Source organism: Gymnoscopelus braueri (genome assembly GCF_963280865.1).
Source record: "Gymnoscopelus braueri genome assembly, chromosome: 11".
In the NCBI taxonomy this organism is placed as follows: domain Eukaryota; kingdom Metazoa; phylum Chordata; class Actinopteri; order Myctophiformes; family Myctophidae; genus Gymnoscopelus; species Gymnoscopelus braueri.
In genome coordinates this window covers 40,603,031-40,625,182 of record NC_137613.1, presented here as the reverse complement: position 1 = coordinate 40,625,182, position 22,152 = coordinate 40,603,031, and the positions used below count along the sequence as shown (strand labels likewise).

Below are 22,152 nucleotides of genomic sequence, written 5' to 3'. Positions count from 1 at the left end.
CTGCTCCGAACCCTGTGAAAACAGCCCTCTGTGACCTGCTGAAACCTCTAAACCACATGTATTGTATTATGCAGGTGCACTGTTTCATATATTGTATTGTATCATCTGCCATTCTGACAGCATCGTCAGTTTCTATTTCAACTGCTTGATTCATGTTGTCATGATACTGTATGACATTCACCCTGTAGTCACTTCAGTGGCTTCATTAGCGAAACATGATTCTTGGGGATATTCAAAGTCAACATAATTCCTCTTTATAAGGTTCATAACAAATTCCAATCTGGCTTCAGGAAAGGTCATAGCACAGAAACAGCACTTGTAAAAGTAATTAATGATCTTAGGGTGTCCGCTGACGACAAAAATGTATCTGTTCTCCTACTCCTTGACTTAACCGCTGCTTTTGATACGATTGATCACACAATTCTACTACAACGCATGGAGTACTGGATTGGTTTGTCAGGCACAGCCTTGTCTTGGTTTTACTCTTACCTAACAGGCAGAAGCTATTTTGTCAGTCTAGCTAACTTTGACTCAGACAAACACAACATCTGTTCTGGTATTCCACAGGGCTCAATTCTGGGTCCCTTATTGTTCTCCCTGTATATACTACCGCTGGGAGAACTCATCGCCGATCACGGAGTGAACTTCCATTTCTATGCTGATGATACCCAGCTGTATCTTTCAGTAGCTCCAGACGACCCCTGCGCTCTAGACCCATTGTTGACCTGTCTGTCCAGTATAAAATGCTGGATGAGTGAGAACTTTCTTAAGCTAAATGAGGATAAAACAGAAGTTCTCATAATTGGCTCCAGTGAGCAGAGAGAATCAATAACAAGTAGACTTGGTAACCTGGCTGTAGAAAGTAACACCACAGTAAAGAACCTGGGGGTTATTATCGATTCTGAAATGAATTTTAATACACACATTAATCATGTCACCAAGATTGCTTTCTTTCATCTTAGAAATATTGCGCAAATTAGAGACTATCTGTCGTTAGACGATGCAAAAACGCTGATCCACGCTTTTGTTTTCTCTCGGCTTGATTACTGCAACGCACTCTACTCTGGCCTGCCAAAGAAAACAACTGACAGATTACAACTTGTTCAAAATGCGGCAGCCAGAATTTTAACTAAAACTAGGATGAGAGATCATATCACTCCAGTTCTAGCTTCACTACACTGGCTCCCGGTTGTTTTTAGGATTGATTTTAAAATTATTTTAATAGTTTATAAAGCTCTAAATGGTCTGGCACCTTCCTACCTCTCTGACTGCCTAGAGAGATATGTTCCAAACCGGGCCCTCAGGTCTTCAAGTGCTGACCTGTCTAACTGTAATTGTATTCTTGCTCTGTAAAGCACTTTGAGCTGCATTTCATGTCATGAAAGGTGCTATACAAATAAAGTTTATTATTGTTATGTACTTTTTGCACTCATTTGTAAATTGTGTAATGTTTACAGTTGATGTATTTCCATCAATTAAATATATCTTCATGCGCAATATTTTGAATTGTTTATGGATTCTAAATCTTATTTTGAAATACACAGGAGAACCATCTGATATATTCTTTTGACTTTTAGTCAAAAAAATACCTACAGAATTTATAAGTGCGCGTTAAAGAATGAGGAAACAAACGCAAGTGACTATCTCACCATAGAATCTGAACAGGAAATCCAGTCATCGGAGAGAGTCACCATTTAGACATGCTAGGAATCTGTTCTGGAGGTTTACCTGTGAAAATAAGACTATATGGCTTAGTGGGGAAGACCTCTGGAATGACAGGTCTGCTCAGCTTGACAACAAATTGGGTTGTTTTTCAAGAGTCTTCTTCCTCTGTCTCCATGTCTCTACAAAGAAAAACTAACACTCAACCAGTAATGGAAAGTAACCACGTACATTTACTCAAGTACTGTACGTAAAGGAGCACTTCCGCCATTTTCAACCTTATCATCATGTAATTGGTTCTCTCTAATGCTCATTGTAAGATGGAACATTTCCGTCTACTCGCTCTGTGTCTCAGAGATAGGCGAAGAAAGACTAGTATTGCAAAAACAAAATAAAAAAGAATGCCATGGAAATAATGGAATAATAGCAGATGATTTTACATCCGTACATACTGTACAGTTTTTATATAAGACCAAAGAGAATACAATTGAGCCATTACACAGTACAAATATTAAGCTAGTTGGCCACAGCTGTTAATTGTAATCTATTGTGTTGTGAGGAAGGGGAGATGAGAGGGGAGGAGAGGAGAGGCTATACCCCCTGTTTGGCCTTAATGGAAAGGAAAAGTTGGGTATAAAATATTCATTTTATAATAGACATTTCTCATCAGGATTTGTTTCTTTTTGTAAATAGGCCTATGTAGTTATGTCATACTTTGATTGCTGTTTTGGGTACCTCTTTGCCAGACTGTATAGCAACAAAAACATTGTATTTTGATATGGAAGCTTTGCTCATTACCCGTCTCTCCCACTGAGTTGCTGTGCTCCACTATTAATGCACTTGACAGTTCTTTGTGAAAATGTTATTAGGCCTATGTTTTCCTTTTCCAATGGGGGTGTCTAAGGAAAGTCTTTGAACCCTGATACATATATTATCATGTATTTTTTTTCTTTTAGTCACTAGAGATCTACAGAATTTATAAACGTAGGTCAACCGTTAAATAATGGGGAAACAAACACAAGTGACTATCCCACCATAGAATGTGAGCAGGAAACAGTAATCACAATCATGCTATAATAACAATAGTCATGCTATAGGAATCTGTGCTGGAGGTTTACCATGTGATGCAGTCTACAGCTGAGTTGGACAACAGAATACATCGATGTTAATGCTGCAATCTGAAACTTTTTTAACAAATGAAACATTTAAACAATATGTATTTGTTAATACAATATACTATAACAAGCATAACTGCAGTGGTTGGGGTTGGTCTCCCTGACAAATTTAAATTGTTGTTCTTCGTGGTGACTTTGAAACCAGTCACCAATGTGTCAGTAGGTGAAGACTTTTACTTTTAAGAATACATTTGATGCTTGGAGTTAATGTACCTGGCATATGATGAACACACTAATATATTTTACTTTGATAATATAATAATTGGTTTAATGTGCTTACTCACTGAGAATATGGTATCGTCAAGTATCAAAATATTCCTATAGTAGGCCTATGCTATGCCTTGGAAATAATGGAACAACAGGAAAAAAAATCAATTGAGCCATTATAAAATACAAATGTTCAGTTCTGTTATGTTATGTTTTGTCTGTTCTGTTTTGCCTATTTTGTTCTGATTTGTCTGTTGTATTCTGTTCCATTCTGCTCTGTTCTCTGTTTTGTCTATTCTATTCTATTCTATTCTATTCTATTCTATTCTCTCTCTCTCTCTCTCTCTCTCTCTCTCTCTCTCTCTCTCTCTCTCTCTTCACTTTTTGTGTTTTGCAGATGTGTATGTTGTGTTATGTTTGGGGTACAACCATGGGTACAACAGTTCCCAGTGAACACCCAGGGAGTTGATCCCATTAGGATAGTGATTGAAAGAGTTGCCGTTTGGCTGGCGAGTGATGAGAGAGCGCCCTCTGCTGGTTATGAAGCACAACTGGAAGAAGTAGGTGGGGTTGTAGCATAGAGTTAGGGTTGTAGTACTAGGCTACTTTCCCGAAACCTGAGTGAAGGTTAAGGCAGGGGAATTTTGTAAAACACAATATAATTGAGCCCTTTAGCATTGTTTTGATTGTTTGTTTTAATCAGATATTTATGTCTGTGTTAAACTTAAGATACAATTCAGTAACATTTGAAAGCTACAGTACGTTGCTCTGACGTTTGAACTGCACCTATGCCCTAGCCTCTGTTGACATTCCACACCTGAGCAATAATGGTCTCTCCTTCAAAGTTCATCTCCATGTTGCTGATGTTACGGCCGACTGTCATAGCTCAGCTGAAAACTGAGTGAGACAGATGCAATATAGAGAGATGGATTTTTAATATGCTGTAATCTTATCTGTATTTTTGTCATTATTGAACCATTAAGACAGACAGACAGACAGACAGACAGACAGACAGACAGACAGACAGACAGACAGACAGATCAGGCTGAAGCCCAAAGGCCTAATGTCTTCCCTGTCCAAGGGGGATTCTTTCTTGACCTAAGCAATAGATGCCCCATGCACTTTGAATTTTAGGTGTTACATAGGCCTACAGTACACACACACACACACACACACACACACACACACACACACACACACACACACACACACACACACACACACACACACACACACACACACACACACACACACACACACACACACACACACACACCTTGTTCCAGTGCCTCATATGTACCTCATATACTGTACTGTATATTGTGCAGCAGTTATTTCAAAGAAATGTTATGTTTTTTGGCTATCATGATGGGAAGTTCATACTAATAGACTGCATCCACTAAAATGTCAAGTAGCTGATATTACCATGTAATGTAGCTAACTCACACCGCAGTGATGCGACCCTTCCCAGAGATGGCATATGCTGTACCCGATCCAGTGCCCACAGCCAGGGAGTAGGAATAGTTAGCTGCTGGAGCTGTTATGTACACAGTAAAATCCTCAGTGTCAATTTAACAGACTGTAAAATGTTAACGAGTACACTGTCACAGTTACAAATGAATACGTTTACAATTATTGTGAAGAATGTACCCTTACGGGTTCATTTAGGCACTTTCAGAGTCCAATTTTTGTGTAGACTCAAAAATATAATAGCAGCCTCTCAGTGCTCTCATAATTCAATTTCATTCCAAGTCATTCAACCTCCCCACATTATTACAATGTGAGAAAATGTGCTGATTGTGGAAAAAACAACACAAAAATCCCTGTGGCTGCAAAACGTCGCCTACATTGAGCCAGGGCACTGAGAAGAAAGGACAGCATAGCTATAAAAGAACAGATGTCAGATGTATAATTTACACGTGTACAGTATGAAAAACAGTACAGAATCAAGGAGAAGGTAAAACATCCGCACACTGGTTTAAAGCCCCCAAGACTTATTGTATTAATGGCGCAACGTTTCGACCATATTGGTCGAAACAAAAAAATGTTGCCTGATGAAGACCCATAAGGTCGAAACGTTGTGCCATTAATAAAATAAGTATTTGGAGCTTTAAACCATGTGTGTGGATGCTTTACCTTCTCCTTGATCCTTGCCTTGATGTCCAGCACCTGGCCTAAATACAGGTACTAAGTTGTGCACACAATCTCCTCTGTGAAACAGTACAGTATGACACACTTTTTGCACTGGAAGTTTAGTGAGTGACTATCACCAATTATAGTATAGATAATAGTTGCATATTTTTATTTTCTTCATCATTATAGAGGAAAATCCAAATAACTCCATAATCCTAAATTGGATCGTTCTACAGTGGGTGTGAGGAAAGGAAGTTAAGGCCATGTTTCTTCTGTGAGGATTCAGATTTGTCTGTCTGTGGACTCACCAAGACGCCTTATATAGAGCATCTTTTCTATTAGCCAACAGTTTGCTGCAAGCCATGCAGCAAACAGCAGGATATGGATGTTGCTATTGTTCTTTTTTGCACTATTGTTCTTTTCCGGTTTGAAAACACGGTGTGTGCGGCACGCAGAGTGTATGAAGAAGATCAGCCTTTGTTGACTTCTTGTGAAATGTTTGCTTCCTCAAGATTAGTCACTGTACTCGAGGGGTTTGAAGATGCATTGTGGCTTTGCTGTGAGAGATGTTTGTTTTATGAGATGTTTCACAACAACATGGAAAATACATCATAAAGGTGTGTCATCACTGTCTTATGACAGTCTCGCTGGGGAAATGAACACCCAGAATTCAAGTTATTCTGTTCTTTGTTGCTTGAAATAACTGATGGTTTCAGTGATGCTTTAATAATCAACACAAGTGTTACTAATTAATTGGTTTATTTTGTTAAGTTTTTGTGTGTCTAGTTAACAATGTCATTTAATTTTCTTATAACTGTTGGAATGCCTTATTGATTTCATTAGACGATGAAACCGATATATGCTGTTGATTGCAGGTATGACACTACAATTGTTTGCCAGCTTTTTACCTCCATAAAAATGTTGACCTCGGTATAAATAATGCATTTGGTTTTTATTTTATTTTTTTAAAATATATGCCATTCAATTGGAGCTTACGTTTACACAAGTTGTGGTATAAATCTTCTGAATAATGTCTTGCCAAATATTTTCCTAGTGCACAAATGTAGGCTTCTAATATGTGTATTTTCTTTTTCCTTTTAGAAGATTTTGCTGATTAGTTTTCCTCCGACTCTTGCTTGTATGTGTTTTTGACTGTACAACTTACGGTTCAAGAGTTATAGGCCAAAAGGTGAAGTGGCCTGTTATAGCGCCACCATGAGGCCAATTTGAAAAGAGTGTGCATGCAAAGTTTCACGCCAATCGGTACAGCGGTGCTGGAGATTTGCTGCTAACAGTCACACGACGACATGAGCGAGACAATAAGGGATTTAGAGACAAGGAAAACAAATCAATTCTAGAATGGGATTCGTGACAGTGAGAGTGAGAGAATTGTTTTAAACATGTATTCACCAGCTGTCAGTCAAACCAACATTTTCTGTTAATGGCTATGCAAGGCTGCCAGGTCCCTTCTGCTGATGGCCTGCATCTGCTCTTATCTAACACAGAATCCATTACTTGATTACAATCTAATCTACTGATATAATGTGTCCCTATTTGGCACCCAGGATATTGTTCAGCTTGTTAATACACACTGGGTCATCATTATTAGGTGTATACAGTACATGACTATAGAGATGACTATAGTACATGACTATTAGATGACTGAGATGACTATAGTACATGACTATAGAGATGACTATAGTACATGACTATAGAGATGACTATAGTACATGACTATAGAGATGACTATAGTACATGACTTTAGAGATGACTATAGTACATGACTATAGAGATGACTATAGTACATGACTATAGAGATGACTATAGTACATGACTATAGAGATGACTATAGTACATGACTATAGAGATGACTATAGTACATGACTATAGAGATGACTATAGTACATGACTATAGAGATGACTATAGTACATGACTATAGAGATGACTATAGTACATGACTATAGAGATGACTATAGTACATGACTATAGAGATAGCCTCGGAAACCCAGGCTTTTTTTTTTGTTACAAAAGAAAAAAAGCCTGGGGGAGCGATGCAGGAACGATGGTCTTGGACCTTGTTATCTCCTAACCAATCAGAGTGCAGAGGGGCGTCGCTCTAAATTTGGTGACGTCAGCGTGCTCCGTGCACAGGCCGAGGGGGGGAGGGGAGGGGAGGCGGGGACATAGATTGGTGAAGCAATAGGAAGCCACGCACAAATCCAGGCGGCTGTGTTTGGGTCCGCCCTTCAAGACCATGGATTGAGCTCGTAGCCTCAGGCTACTATAGAGATGACTATAGTACATGACTATAGAGATGACTATAGTACATGACTATAGAGATGACTATAGTACATGACTATAGAGATGACTATAGTACATAACAATATAGATAACTATAGAGATGACTATAGTACATAACAATATAGATAACTATAGAGATGACTATAGTACATAACAATATAGATAACTATAGAGATGACTATAGTACATAACAATAGAGATGACAATAATACATAACAATATAGATGACTATAGAGATGACTATATAGAGATGACTATAGTGCGTGCCAACGACTCGTCACCACGGGGGGCGTGGCATAGTAGCTGCAGACATTCTTGAGGGGGGCAATGTTAAGTCAACCTGTTTTATACCCCTCAAAGATGTCCACCGCTACCAAATGACACTTGTTGACGCCCCCTTCATGATTTTTGGCACGCTCTATAGGTCAGCACCATAGTCAGCACCATAATCATTAATGTAGTCAGCACCATATTCAGTACCATAGTCAGTACCATAGTCAGCACCATAGTCAGTACCGCCCATTAACATAGTCAGCACCATAATCATTAACGTAATCAGCACCATAGTCATTAACGTAGTCAGCACCATATTCAGTACCATAGTCACCAAAAGTTAATAATTGATCTATTTAATTTGTACTTTTTAATACTGAGTTTTTACTTTAGTTTATTATACCTGGTCCACCATTGCATTTTCTATACCTGTGGAGGAGTATTAAGCATTTTTGAAAAATGATAAATACTGTCTGTCTGATGAGAAGCCTTGATCGTGCTGTGAGACTACACTCCCCATAATGCTTTGAGAGGTGGCGGCAGCAGCAGCAGCTGTGCGCTCGAGCTCGCCCGCAGCAAAGTGCTCATTACGTGCGGTGCGAAACAAGGTAATGAGAGAGAGAGCGTTGAGTTAAACATTTCCTCTGTCAGCTCCCCGCGAATGATGCCCAAATCTATGGAGCAGTAGTAGGCACAATGGCAGTCGAAGGTAAGGCTCATTCATTTAAGATTTTCAATACTGTCAATTAGCTTTGGCGCTTAATAGGAGGTGTTATTGTGTCATGAATGATATGAAATAAATAAATAAAAGGGAGCTGCGGCTCAATAAAGACGCGCTGTGCACAATCAAGTGAGCAGCTGTGATTGGATGATGTTGCAGTCTGCTCGCACCGCGATTTGACTGGCCTGGTCATTTTTTATCACTGGGCACAGTGTTGCCATGTCCGCGCTATAAGCGACTTTGGGCTTGTTTTTCTGTTTGTTTGATTGATTGAAATCTTTAACATTTTGCAAAAAGCACAGAAAGTACAGTTCTATGCGAGGTCTGCTAAAATGATTTAAACCCAAGAAAGCACCATGGCTTGTTTCCATTCCATGTGTGCTCAATTAATGTAAAGTTGCTTGTAAATATAGGTGGTTGCAGGTTTATTTGGGGGCTCGTTTCTAAAGTGTAGTTGCTTATTTGGTCTTGTTTCCTAATGTTGTTTAAACCAGTGGTTCTCAAACATTTTCATGGTAACGACCCCCAGATTATTATGTATTTGTCCGCAGACACCCCCCCCCCCCCATTCGGAAAATATTTTCTTTTGGGCTTGTTTTCATAGACCTGGTTGCTTGTTTCTCTCGCATGACCTGGCAACACCGACCGTGCAGCACCATTGATGATGTCTCTGCTGCTGCATGAATGATGTATTAATTGGCCGTAGACATTCCATGATAAGATGCCACAATAAAGATTAGAGCACTGTTAACCCGGCTCAAAGCGTCATATAGTTTGTTTATATTTATGTGCGTCTGGTCTGTTCAGAACGAAGTGGTTTGAATGGATATAATTGGGAGGACAATATCTTGGTTAACAGGTCTGGCAGCAGAGTGTTGCAGGTTCATAAACAAGGCGAGAGCAAACACATTTGCACATAATATAATACTAGAAGAAGTAGGCTATTTATTTGTCGTTCATAGTCTCTTCTCTTCGCCTGTTTTCTTGAGATTCGTGGTGAGACCTGATCAAGAGAGAGCCAGAGCGCACGACTCCCCGAGAGAAAAGAAAACATCCGTTTGAAATCGGACTCACTCAATAAGGCGCACTCCGAAAATAGCCGATCTACAAGCCCATAACCCGCGTAAAGAACGGCTATTTTCGGCGTCGCGCCGTCGGACGACGAAGTATAAAGTAGCTAAACATCATTGTTTCCATTGCAACAGAGCGCAGTCTCTGTGTCTGTTGGAGCATCAGTCAGGCTCGGACGTCTCGCAGCAGGTGGCACACGGACAAAAAGTCTCATTGTCAACAATCCTCGTTAAGGGACACAGCCTAATAGCCTACTTAGTAGGTGAGACATTGAAAAGTGTCTATACTCTTGTCGTCCCCCGTGCTGTCTAAAAAGCAGACACTGCCCCGGGATGCTGGGCCAGTCCCCTCACCTTATCGGAGGCATCTTGTGGATTCAAAATCCAATGAGAGGTATGTGAACTTAGTGGATCACTCACAGCACAGGTACATTCCTTTAAAACTGGCTTTTTTTGTTTTTGTTTGCTCAGGTACGATCGGTATGTGACAGGCAGTAGCCTACATTACTCTGACTGACAGCGACAATGATGCTTTTATTTGTCCACTCTTTGTAGCCTAAACTGTATGATGCTATCAGTTTCATTGGAACCTGTCTCTCCTGTTCCTATAGTGTATTCCTGTTAGAAGTGAGCACACCACGTTCATCCACTGTTTACCAGTTAAATATTTACATGCAGTGATCGGAGGCTTGCAAAGCTGGAAGGAATGTGGAGATGCATGCACTGCTCTCTTTGCTCTCTTTCTGCTAAAGCCACACAGTAAAATCCTCAGTGTTTAACACAGTGTGAGAATTGACCCATAATGGTCCCGTAAAGAGTCAGTTTTTGCTCCGGATTTCACTACGCATTGATTTAAAATACCACAAAAACCAACATATTCCGGCCACTGTTGATGACTACCAGTGAAAAGCACATGATGTGTATATCTAATGTTAAATGGCAATGTCAAAGACATGCTGTTATCTTTATCTTTGCTTATCTTCATCAGAAATCACTGTTCTGGGCTTTCCTTCACATGCAGACATTCTTTGTCCTCTCCACGGCTCTGAAGCTCCAAAGACAGAATATGTTACTGGTAACATGTTACTGCTCCGTGCTCATCCACTACTTTTATCGAAAGCCCTTTTTATATTCTATCCAAGTGAAGTCTATGCTGTACGGGCTGCACTTGAACCCATTAAGACCTGAGGCTGATTCTAAAAATGTTTTCTAACTCCTAACGCTTTAAAAAAAATATATATATTCAAAGATTTGCACCAAAAAAACACGATTTTCAAAAATAGCAGATCTACAAGCTCATAGCGCGGCACTCGGTGCCGCGCTATGAGCTTGTAGATCTGCTATTTTTGAATAGCCAAAGAAATCTTGACAAAATGACACAGATGCGTTCCCGGTCTTAATGGGTTATTTGGGACAAGCCTTTTGAAACCATTGGCGTTTCTTTTAAAATGTTGCTTTGCAAAAACATGCAATGCTCTGTAAAACAGCATGGCGTCGAGTCGTTCATGCGGATTTAAAGAACAATTCAGTGAATTATGTTACGATTCACTGCGTCTTTGACAAAAATGGATGAGATGTGCCATTATCCACTGAAGCTGCAATAGTTAGTGTAATGCCATCTGCCATGGTTGAACACAGAGTGCAGAAAAACTGCCTTTCCAAAGCGACAAGGCCAGATCATATTTTGCCAGAATAGCCTAAGCATTCTAGTAATGCATGGTAGTTGGAATAGGATACGTCTTTGACGTCTGTTCTTGTTAGAAAGTGAGGGCCAATGGCTCAGAGAGAAACTGACTCATTCACCTGAGGTGACAGTTATTCATATAATATTTATATACCAATGTGCATGGAGCACCGTCATATTTTTTGTGCTATTCATGCTTTTCTACAATGTAAAATCCTCGGTATTCATTTTCCTTGTGTATACATGTGTATATAAAAAACCTCCTTAAGTGTGTATAAATATTTGTGCAGTCTCAGTTAAATTAAAGCTGCAATCTGTAAATTTCATGTCCTACCTGGGATTTGAACCCCCGTCTCCCATGTGGGAGACCAAACTTACACGCTGCTCTGTCAAAAAGGCATCCCCGCTTTTCCAGGGGAGATATTGTCCTTATGAGCTTCGGGCAGTGCTACTTTTCCAAGTCTTTGTGCTGGTTTATCTGGCAGAGACGGTGTAAATTGATCGGCAATTACTGTGAACTGTGCCAGAGTTTAACAACACAATTATCGTTCCTATTTACAGTATAGACCGCACATGATAAATTATAGGCCTAATTGCATTGGCATTTTGTCTAATTCTTCCAAGATTGAAGCAAAGCTGACTTCTTGTATAGTTCTGATGCAGTGTAGATCACTGCGGCACTTTGTGGCGGCGCTTTTATTGACGATATAACATTTTTGACGATATGTAATTCTGCAGTGTCACTGTTTGTCGATGTACCGTTCTACCAGCCCCTACGTATAAGATAGTGAATATATATAGGGCAAGTATGAATCATTAATAACGTACGAGAAGACAATTAAGCCTACCTCCTAGAGTCCTGCAGCTTTGTGACGACTTTGCTGCATTTGCATTTGTCATGTGAGCGTTACAGTATTTTGAAGTTCCCCGCTGCTAAATGTAAAAGCGAGGGTTGATGGGGTGCTTGATTTAAATTCATTTGTATGCCGAACGATGATGACTTTTGGTTGAAATGCCACCGCTCAGACCACAAAAGGGAATATTAATATAATGCAGGGTGCATTGTCATGCATGTCATTCGCTCTCATAGAGATAGCAGGGGCATTACATGTCATATTCTTGCCAGGTGGAAATGAAATTTTGGTATAGATTTGGAGAGATACATTGCTGTGTGAGAACTGAGAAGATGCTGTTGCTATTAGGCAGGGCCAGATTGAGATGGGTTGCATCATCAGGACAAAGGTGGATAGGACAGGAGTCAGATTCACACGCTGTGATGGGTTATATATCATCAATGCTTTATTGTGAAGCATTGGCGGCTTTGGTAGACCCCCGAACGTCCCTACTCACTCACTCATACGGAACACTTTACAAGCACAAAAGCACTCGCATGATGTACATGTACAGTACATCAATACAGTGAATGAACAACAAGATAGGCTTGCACACACAAATGAACATTGAGGTTCATTGAATACAACTTTTACTTACAAAAGTGCAAAAATGTACATGGTGAAAATATAGTCACACAGAAAGTGGATGTTTCGGTCCTCAGACCATCATCAACAGAGTGTTGATGATGAAACGTCCACTCTGTGTCACTTTAAATGCGAACTTTTCTATATATTTTTTCATCAATACAGTTACAATACACACATCGTTGCTGTCGAGTGTAGGCCTGTCACAATTATTACATAACCGTTTCATCGCAATTATTTTATATAATCGCAATTATTTTTTCATAATCGTCATAATCAATTCCATGTTAAAAAATGTTATATATTTTTAAAAAATGTCAAAAATAGTGGAAATAGTAGATCTATAAGCTCAAAAATCGTCTATTTCCACTATTAATGTTTATTTTTAAGTATAAAATAATTCAATATGTGTTATTTTTGATCATATCTGCCCTGTGCAAATTTTGTTTACGAAAACTGAAAGCCAAACAGAAGTGTAATTTTTATTCATAATGTTCCATTAAAGGTAGGGTAAGTGATATTTTTTGGTTAAAACAAAAAGTATTTTGTTAAAAGGTTAAAATACTACATTCTGATAGTAATCATAGCTATAGAGTGTTTTTTTTAGTAACAGGAGTCTCCCCGTCTCTCCAGCTCTTTAATAAACAGAACATTTTCGGTAGGTGTCAAAATCTCAGCCAATCAGGAGAAAGTACCCATTTTTAAGCTTAATTTGTATAGTGTTCCAGTTCCAATTTTGTCTGCTAATTTCTTAGTGTCATCACTTCCAATTCCACTTGTTTTGTCTGCTAATTTCTTAGTGTCATCACTTCCAATTCCACTTGTTTAATCTGTATCCTGATTGAGTTCTCTGTCCTGGTTGGATAAAATTGGAAATGAAACTGAAACTGAAACGAAAATGCATTTTCTGTTTAATAAAGAGCTGGAGAGACAAGGAGACTCCTAATACTGAACAAACACTCTATAGCAATGAGTACTATCAGAATATAGAGCTATTTAACACTTATTTTAACCAACGCAAATCACTTACCCTACCTTTAACTTTCAACGACAGAAACACAATTAAATCGTTAATCGCAATTATTTGAGTGACAATTAATCGTCAATTTAAATTTGTAATCGTGACAGCCCTAGTCGAGTGGAAACCTGGGATGTCTATGTTTTCAGGAAATGGAAAAAATACAGTGTGTTCCAGCAGATCCAATGTAGTTATTAGTCACAAACTCTTGGTGGTTGTTTAAATATTTATAAAACCCACAGACAGACAAACCACTTTCAACCTTCAGCCCTATTTAGTAATGTCATCTTAGGTGAAAACGTATTAACATCATAAATGTTCTGACACACGTCGCAACTCATGTAGTGAGTTCATAGAAGGTATAAAATGGGGCATCAATTTATGAACATAAAAATATGAAATATGGACAAGATTTCTGCCCGACAACGATGATATGCGCTCGCACACACACACACACACACACACACAGCTCTTGTCCTTTGCTATAGCATGTCCCACTGGTGTACTGGCCGTCTGGCGTGTGCGTGGACGAATCCCGATGGGCTGCCGCATCAGTGGGCTGGTGGACAGGGGTTGCCAGATCTGCTTATTACAATTTCCCCGCAAGATTTTATTTGAAAATAGCCGATCTACAAGCTCACAACGCGTCGCATCGCATAGCTGATGTATATGTTAAAGTGCTCATGTGGCCCATAGTCCCATAGTTGGGCTGGTTTTCCTAGACCTGATTGCTTGTTTCTCTCACAGAATCTGGCAACGCTGCTGGTGGACCATCCAAAAATCCCCAAAGCTTTTGCCATCCATCCAGTCTTGTCTGTCTCTTAACCGACCCTCTCTGTGTGCCTGTCTTCAGGGAGCGCGTGAGAGTGCGTCCTGGGTTAAGTTGAGCAAGGCTCACATTACTGGAATTTTGGGATTATGTATCCCCGATTCAGTTAAATTTGCGCTTGCGTTATACTGCACAACTGCAGCCTCCGCTGTAGGCTACTTCGTCTCTACTGTGTGCTGTGAAATGGTGGGTGAGTTGTTTAGAGCAACACAACCGCTGCGAAATGATTTATTTCACTATCGAAACGAGGGCCTTGGCTTGTGAACTGCAACATGATATGTCCCAAATTGGTGCACATTTATATGCAACACAGTCATGTACATACACAGTATACTGAATATGTTTGCGCAGACTTAAAAATGTGCACGCACATACACGTGTGTACGTGTACAGACACATACACTTTTTTTTGGTTTATATTAACACTTGAGATTTTGATTTCTAGACCTTAATTCCACTGGGAAAATTAAGTCGGCTTCAACCAGCTGATGGCTGCTCAAATGGTCATGATGAGCGCTTGGGAGAGAGCTGTTAAAGTGTCTTGTTCAAAGACACGTATACATGGCTGGACGGGGAGGCAAACCGGTGACCTTTCTGATTACCAGACGGCCTCTGTACCCCCTACAGTAGCTATGGCCAGTCCAAATGTCAAATTTGGCAGTGTTGTGTTGCGCACACACACACACACACACACACACACACACACACACACACACACACACACACACACACACACACACACACACACACACACACACACACACACACACAGCCTATAATATAGGCCCCAGAGCTTGAAATGTGTCCACCCATAATGTTTACCCCTGTAGCTGAGATTTCCTGTATCTCCGTCGGCCTCGTCTCTTGTTTCCTTTGCCTCTCCAGCGTGTCCTACCCTGACCTGCATGTCTGTGCATCCATTCAGAAAGCTCATTCTAAAAAACTTCCTCGGGATGTAGCTTAGCAACAGAACTAAATTACATAAACCGAAACACATTTGAGTGAGGGGGGGGGGTTGGTTTGATAGATTATGTACATCTCTTCAGTTGCGTTCGTGCTATTGGATTTCCTGGAAAGTTTGTGACTATCTACGACAAGCAAATGCACCTACGGTATACGTAGTCTTTTAGTCTCTCCAATTCTACCGGTTCTTCCTATTGCCCCAGTGTCCTAGCTCAGTGGTTTTCAACCCTTTTCATATCAAGGGCCATTATTTATTCTGCATTTGAGTCACGGGACCACCATTTGATGAGATTTAGCCTCTCAGACCCAAAACTTAGAATATTGTCATCGTTGGATAACGATTTTGTCCACAATTCCATGCTGTATTGATGTGGTACCGTTAGGAGAGATGAGAGGCAAACGTTGATCAAAATAACAATTCTTTAATCAAGTAGTGCAGATGTTTAACAATAATCTAACTCTTGAGAGCGTAAAATGAAACCAAATGAACATTTGGTTTCATTTTATGCTCTCAAGAGTTAAAGATCTAATACAGGGGTTTTCAACTGATTTGGACCCAGGGACCACCATCCCGACTAAGAGCAACCTGGGGACCACCACTATTGTGCGTGGTGGGTCCATCATAGACCCACCCCACACACTAGTGGTGGGGGGTTCATGCACCGCAGGGAGCTGGAGAAAATGGCTATAATATCAATATAACATCTAATGAAATACTGTGACTTTGTTTGAATATGATGGAATATGATTAAGGATTACTGTGATTATGGTAAGCTCACATTTCACATCACACCATACAGTAAGAACTCCTGTAAGTTATTAAAAGTTTAAACGTTTTTTTTAATGCATGGCCAGGGACCACCTGCAATACCTCCGCGGACCACCGGTTGAAAACCCCTGATCTAATGAGGGTCCATTTGGTGGCCAACTCTCCATCATTTTAGCTGGGGACCACCTGGAACCCCCTCCAAGGACCACCGGTGGTCCCCGGGCCACTGGTTGAGAACCAGTGTCCTAGCTATAGTTCAGCTGGCCGGCCTGTCAGCTTGGGGAGGGGAGAGCACAGCCAGCAGGGCTGGAATCCAGGGCTCCGGGCTGATGAACCTGTCAGGCTATTTTGTTGTCCGGCAAGTTGGTTTCTTTCTACTTCATTTAACCCGGGCGTTTGCAGGGAATAGAGTCACATCTTCCCCACAGCACCAAGTGTGCTGTTCTGTTCTGCAGTCCGTGCTCTTTGTGTTTCACATCACATTTTGCCCAGTGGTGTAAAGTAACTAAGTACATTTACTCAAGTACTGTACTTAAGTACACTTTTGAGGAATCTTTACTTTACTTGAGTATTTCCAATTTGCTGTACTGTACTTTTACTTCTACTCCACTACATCTCAGAGGAAAATATTGTACTTTTACTCCACTACAACTATTTGAAAACTTTAGTTACTAGTTACTTTTCATTATATTAAATTATACTAAGAGACATACATTAACCACTTTAGCCCTATTTTATACCTAGGCTATTTGAGACGCGTTGTGAGCTTGTAGATCTGCTATTTTCAAACATTTTAGTACTTTTACTTTTGGTAGGCTACTTGAAGTACATTTTGATAAAAATACTTTTGTACTTTTACTCAAGTAAATTTTGAATTCCGGACATTTACTTGTAACAGAGTACTTCTACATTGCAGTATTGATACTTTTACTTACAGTAAGTAAAACATTTGAGTACTTTTTCCACCACTGCCATTTGGTTTAGTGCGGTTATGATAGAAGATGTGCGCTGCTAAGCCATTAAAAAGAGATGGCGCATGCACATTTCTCTACAGCAGCGGTTCTCACTTTTTCACGTCCAGGACCCCCCAAAATTGATATGTTTTTGGCAGCGGACCCCCCATCTGAAAAGATTTACGTGGCAGTCCCCGTCCCTGGCATAAAATATGCCTTCTTGTGCGTTTGAAATACCCCTAGTAAAATGTTGGGTGGAATAATTTTCACATGATTTGTGTGACTTTATGCTTGCTTGATTGATTGATTGATGTAGTTTATTTAGAAAGACATGAGAATAGTACATGACAGTACATAACAGTACATGGAAGTACAAATTCACAATACAAGGTCTACTAAACTGGAAACCCTCATTAAGCATTACGCTTGTTTAAGATGAGAACCCCATGCACACAAATCATGATGAAATATAAGAGGCAGGCAGATATACACACTACTATACAGAATGTCATACAATCAGCTTTCAGGTTACTGGTATGACGAGAGAAAAAAAAATATATATATATATACAAAAGAGGAAAATGAAGGAGGGGGGGGGGGTAGGGAGGGGTAGGTTAAGACTTAGACAGGGGCCATTTTCGAATTGCAGCCTCCTGAAGGTGTATCTTTAGGGCAGTTTTGAAAGTGAGTAGGGTTTTACACTCCTTTACTCCTTTTGGTAGGGCATTCCACATTTTTGATGAATAGCATGAGAACGAGTTCATACCCTTAGTTGAGCCAAATCTGGGTTGAACATGATCAGTGGAGCTGCCTCTGGTGTTATGATCATGGACTTCATTAACATTTTTGAAGTATTTTGACAAATACAGGGGGATCCCAATGTTGTGGTGTATCTTGAAGACCAGGCCCATAGCAAGTTGCTGTACTCTGTCCTCAACCCTAAGCCATCCAATCCTAGCAAAATGAGCAGGGGTTAGATGGGTTCTGTGATTGAGGCCAAGAAGTAGCCTTACAAGTTTGTTTTGGGATGTTTGGAGCCTTGTTTTTAAGGCCTTGGAGGTGTTGTGATACCATGAAGTGCATGCATAATCATAATGACCTTGAATGAGGGCCCCTGCAAGAATCTTCAGAGTATTCTTACTGACTAGGCGATCAATCCTCCACAAATAGCGTGTTGTTCGGTTGACATTTTTGATCACTTTTTCGGCGTTTTTGTTACCAGAGAGGTTTGCCTCCAAGATGGAGCCCAGGTAGGTAATTTCATCCTTTCTTTTGATGACATTATCACCCACTTTGATCGTGAAACTCTCTGCCTTGCTAAGGTTAGGACTGGACCCAAAGAGGATGGATTCAGTTTTACCCAGGTGTAATGAAAGTTTGTTGTCAGAGAGCCAGATGCAGATCTTGTTGAGTTCGGAGCTGAGAGTTTTCTCAACCTGCAGCCTGTCCCTGTCCGAGACTAGCAGGGCCGAGTCATCTGCGAACAGGAACAGCTTGCAGTCGCAGGCCGATGACATGTCATTCACATATATCAGGAACAGTAAAGGTCCTAGTATACTTCCTTGTGGGACACCACAAGTCACAGGGAGGGGGGGGGGGACTGGGTGCCGTTTACGTCCACCACTTGCTCCCTCCCTTCCAGGTAGGATCTCATCCAGTTCACTGACGTATCATCAAAACCTATTGCTTTGAGCTTATTGATCATAATTGGGTGATTGACGGTGTCAAAGGCCTTTTGGAGGTCCAGCATGACCATGCCGCAATATTTGCCCTTGTTGACATCTTGTTTGATAGAGTCGTTCAAATAGAGAAGGCATGTGTCAGTGGAGTGGTTTGTTCTGAAACCAGATTGGAATTTGTAAATTAGATTTTTTTCGGCAAGATACTTATCGACCTGTTCATAGACTATTTTTTCCATGACTTTCGAGATGGAGCTAAGAATAGAAATAGGGCGGTAGTTGCCAGGGTCTAATTTGTTTCCTTTTTTGTACAGAGGGGTCACCCTTGCTTTTTTGAAATCGTTAGGGACCCGTCCCTGTATGATGGAGAGGTTTATTATGTGGGTAATGATTGGAGCAATGGAGGCGGCCGAGTCTTTTAGAAATTTGGCGGGGATATTGTCGAGGCCTGTGGCTTTGTGTTGATGAAGAGCACTCAATTTTTTAAACACCTCTTCTGTTTTCACAGGGGAGAGTTTAAAATCATCTTTCCGTACACCCTGTTTTTTGTAAAATGAGTCAACATGCTCTTCACCATAGCACCCAGAGTGAGGGGGAAGTTTTTCAACCAAATCTGAGGTTATGGTCGTGAAGAATATGTTGAGGATTCTACTCACTTCATGTTTGGATGTGATGAGAGTGTCATTCACCTTGAGGCTTATGTTTGTAAACCTGGTTTTCAATTTCTTGCTGCAGCCTAGTAGGTTGTTGAATAGCTTCCAAAGCTCTCGTGGTTTGCTTTTATTTTCCTCAATTTTGTCATCGAGGAAGCTTTTTTCTGCTAATTCGAGCATGCGATTAACCTTGTTTCTTAGCTTGTTTCTTTCTTTTACAAGTTTAGCTACGTGGGATTCGAGACCTCTGTTAAAACACCTGGCGAGTTTGATCCTACCTTTATGAAGCTCAGAACACTTTTTGTTTCTGACCTTCATGGCAGTAAGGATGTCCGAATTCATCCATGGTACCGGGCGGGATTTGACCCTGACGGTTTTCATGGGGGCCACACTGTCCAAAATTTGAATGAATTTGGTTTTGAAACCAAGCCAAGATTCGTCTACCTGATGCTTTCCATCTTTTGAAGATGTTGGCAGAAATATGCAGTTATGTGATAGATTCTTCTTGTTCTGGAACAGGAATAGAATCTGACTTTTAGGGTTAGAGGAGTTGAATCAGTCGCGAGGTTGTGAGGGGATGTGTGGGGTGGGTACCTCTGGGGATACGCAAGTGTCAATTAATGTGAGATAAAGCCACTGAAAAAAGATAGTTTCCATATTTACCATGTGAATACATCGTCAGTGACAGGGTTGAAATGAAAACTCAAAGCTTTTGTATCATTGCTCAATATGAACTAAAGTAAGCCACACGTTATTTTTACACTTCACACACGCAATGTATTTATACTGTGGTAGAATCACAAGGATGAAGACTAACAGGATGTCTACTACTGTATATTTAGACCTGATGAACAAGCATTTGAGGCCAGGGAAAGCTGCAAAATAAGCCACTTCCAGCGCCCTTCACAGTATTGGGGCCAGTCATTGAAACTCTGTCCCATAGTGTTGGAGAAGTTACTCCCCAATTAACTAAGCTACCAATTATTCTACGCTGGAAATAGCTTGTCTAGATATTAGAGCTATTAGCCCATTAACACATTGGGTGCCAGAATGTTATAATAACAGAATACGTTCGGTGCCGGGAATCTCACCGTTAAGCTCCATTGTGCTGTTTAAAGCTGTAGACTCCATGACGAGCGATCCATGAAAAAAAAAGCATGCCTCCATTTTACCCAATGGTCTTGGCTAACGGCTGGAACGATAACATCTCTCACGCGAGTAACAATGGCGGAGCGATCGCGGATGCAAAATGAGTTGTTTTCCCCAGCGAAAAAAGTTTCGGAGTTATAGGCGTTTTAAAGAAGGAAATAGACCGGAAGCGGATGGGGAGCCATGTTTTTGAAACGATGATCCATCTGCTCTAGCCCCTCCCGCATGGAAATAAACGAAAAAAACAAAAAGACAAAACTAATACTAAGTATTTATACGTTTTTTAGGAAAGTTGGCACTCCAAGTAAACAGAATAGGCATTTTTTTTAAGGTTGTTATACCAATTTCATCCAGTCAGGAGAGACATACTGTCAGGATACAGCATAAACATAAGTGAAATTGGAAGTGATGACAACAAAACAAATGAGCAGACACAGTTGGAATTGAAACTCTACAAAATTGAGGCTGATGAATAAGTTCTCTCTCGTGACTTAGTTGAAATTTGGTGAACCCACCTGAATATAAATGTTGTGTTTAGTAAAGCACTTGAGCTACCCCTGTTACTGAACAAGAACTATATAGTAATGATTAATATCAGAATATAGAGCTTGAACTTTTTAACACAAAACTTTTTGTTGTAACAAAACAAAAAAAGTCTTTCATGGATAGTTTATTCAAAGCAGATGTGATTCAATTAGTACTGTAGTTGCAAATACCTCTTTTCATTTATTCCACCGTTTAGAGTATAAATAACCACCTTAATCTGCAACTTTCATGATTATGTAATTATGAAATGTAAAATAATGATTTTCGATTCTTTTAGTTTAAAGTTAGGGTAAGTGATATTTTTTGGTTAAAACTACGTTGGCTGAGACTATGTTTTGTACCCTATCCGTCCGTCCTTCCTTGTGTCCGTGTGTCCGTCAGTCTGTAAGCAGCTAATCTCCGCCACCGTTGGCACACTCCCTGGAAGCAGCCAGAGGATACCAGAGGCTGATTTTTGATTATTATAAAAAACTTTAATGACAGATTTTGTCCAGAAATAACACAAATCTGTACACAGTATCTCTACTGTCATATTCCATCCTGATTGGCTAAGATTGGATTCTAAAGTTTGCAGGAGTGGTCCGTTTTGAACAAAGTGCCTCGAATCATGAACGCTGCGTGCGATTGTCGTGCAACTTTGCATGCACAATCCCACTAGGCTGAGGAAGAAATGGCACCCTACATTTTTCGAATCAGCCTCATGGTGGCGCTATAACAGGCCGATTCGCGTTTTTACCTATAACTGGACCGATCGGCACACTCCCTTAGAGGCCAAGGAAAAACCTCTGCCCTGCATTTTTCACATAGGCCTGTTATAGCGCCACCAGGAGGACGTTTTTTGTGAAACAATGTTTTTTATATCACTCCTACAGATTTTGTCCAAACATC

At 40.3% G+C, this 22,152-nt stretch overlaps 1 protein-coding gene across 3 annotated transcripts in view; it reads left to right on the top strand.

Moving 5' to 3' along the window:
- Positions 1 to 8,293: 8,293 nt before the first annotated feature.
- The window catches only part of samd12 (sterile alpha motif domain containing 12), a 175,581-nt gene continuing 161,722 nt past the window's right edge, over positions 8,294 to 22,152 (top strand). Inside the window, exon 1 of one of the 3 annotated variants that reach the window (XM_080441781.1) lies at positions 8,294 to 8,461. In XM_080441781.1, coding sequence (XP_080297907.1) covers positions 8,449 to 8,461 — 13 coding nt within the window. In that variant the 5' untranslated portion in view covers positions 8,294 to 8,448. Of the gene's footprint in view, positions 8,462 to 9,718; positions 9,938 to 22,152 lie in introns of those variants that run through there. The other 2 variants (XM_080441779.1, XM_080441780.1) reach the window with 2 other exon arrangements.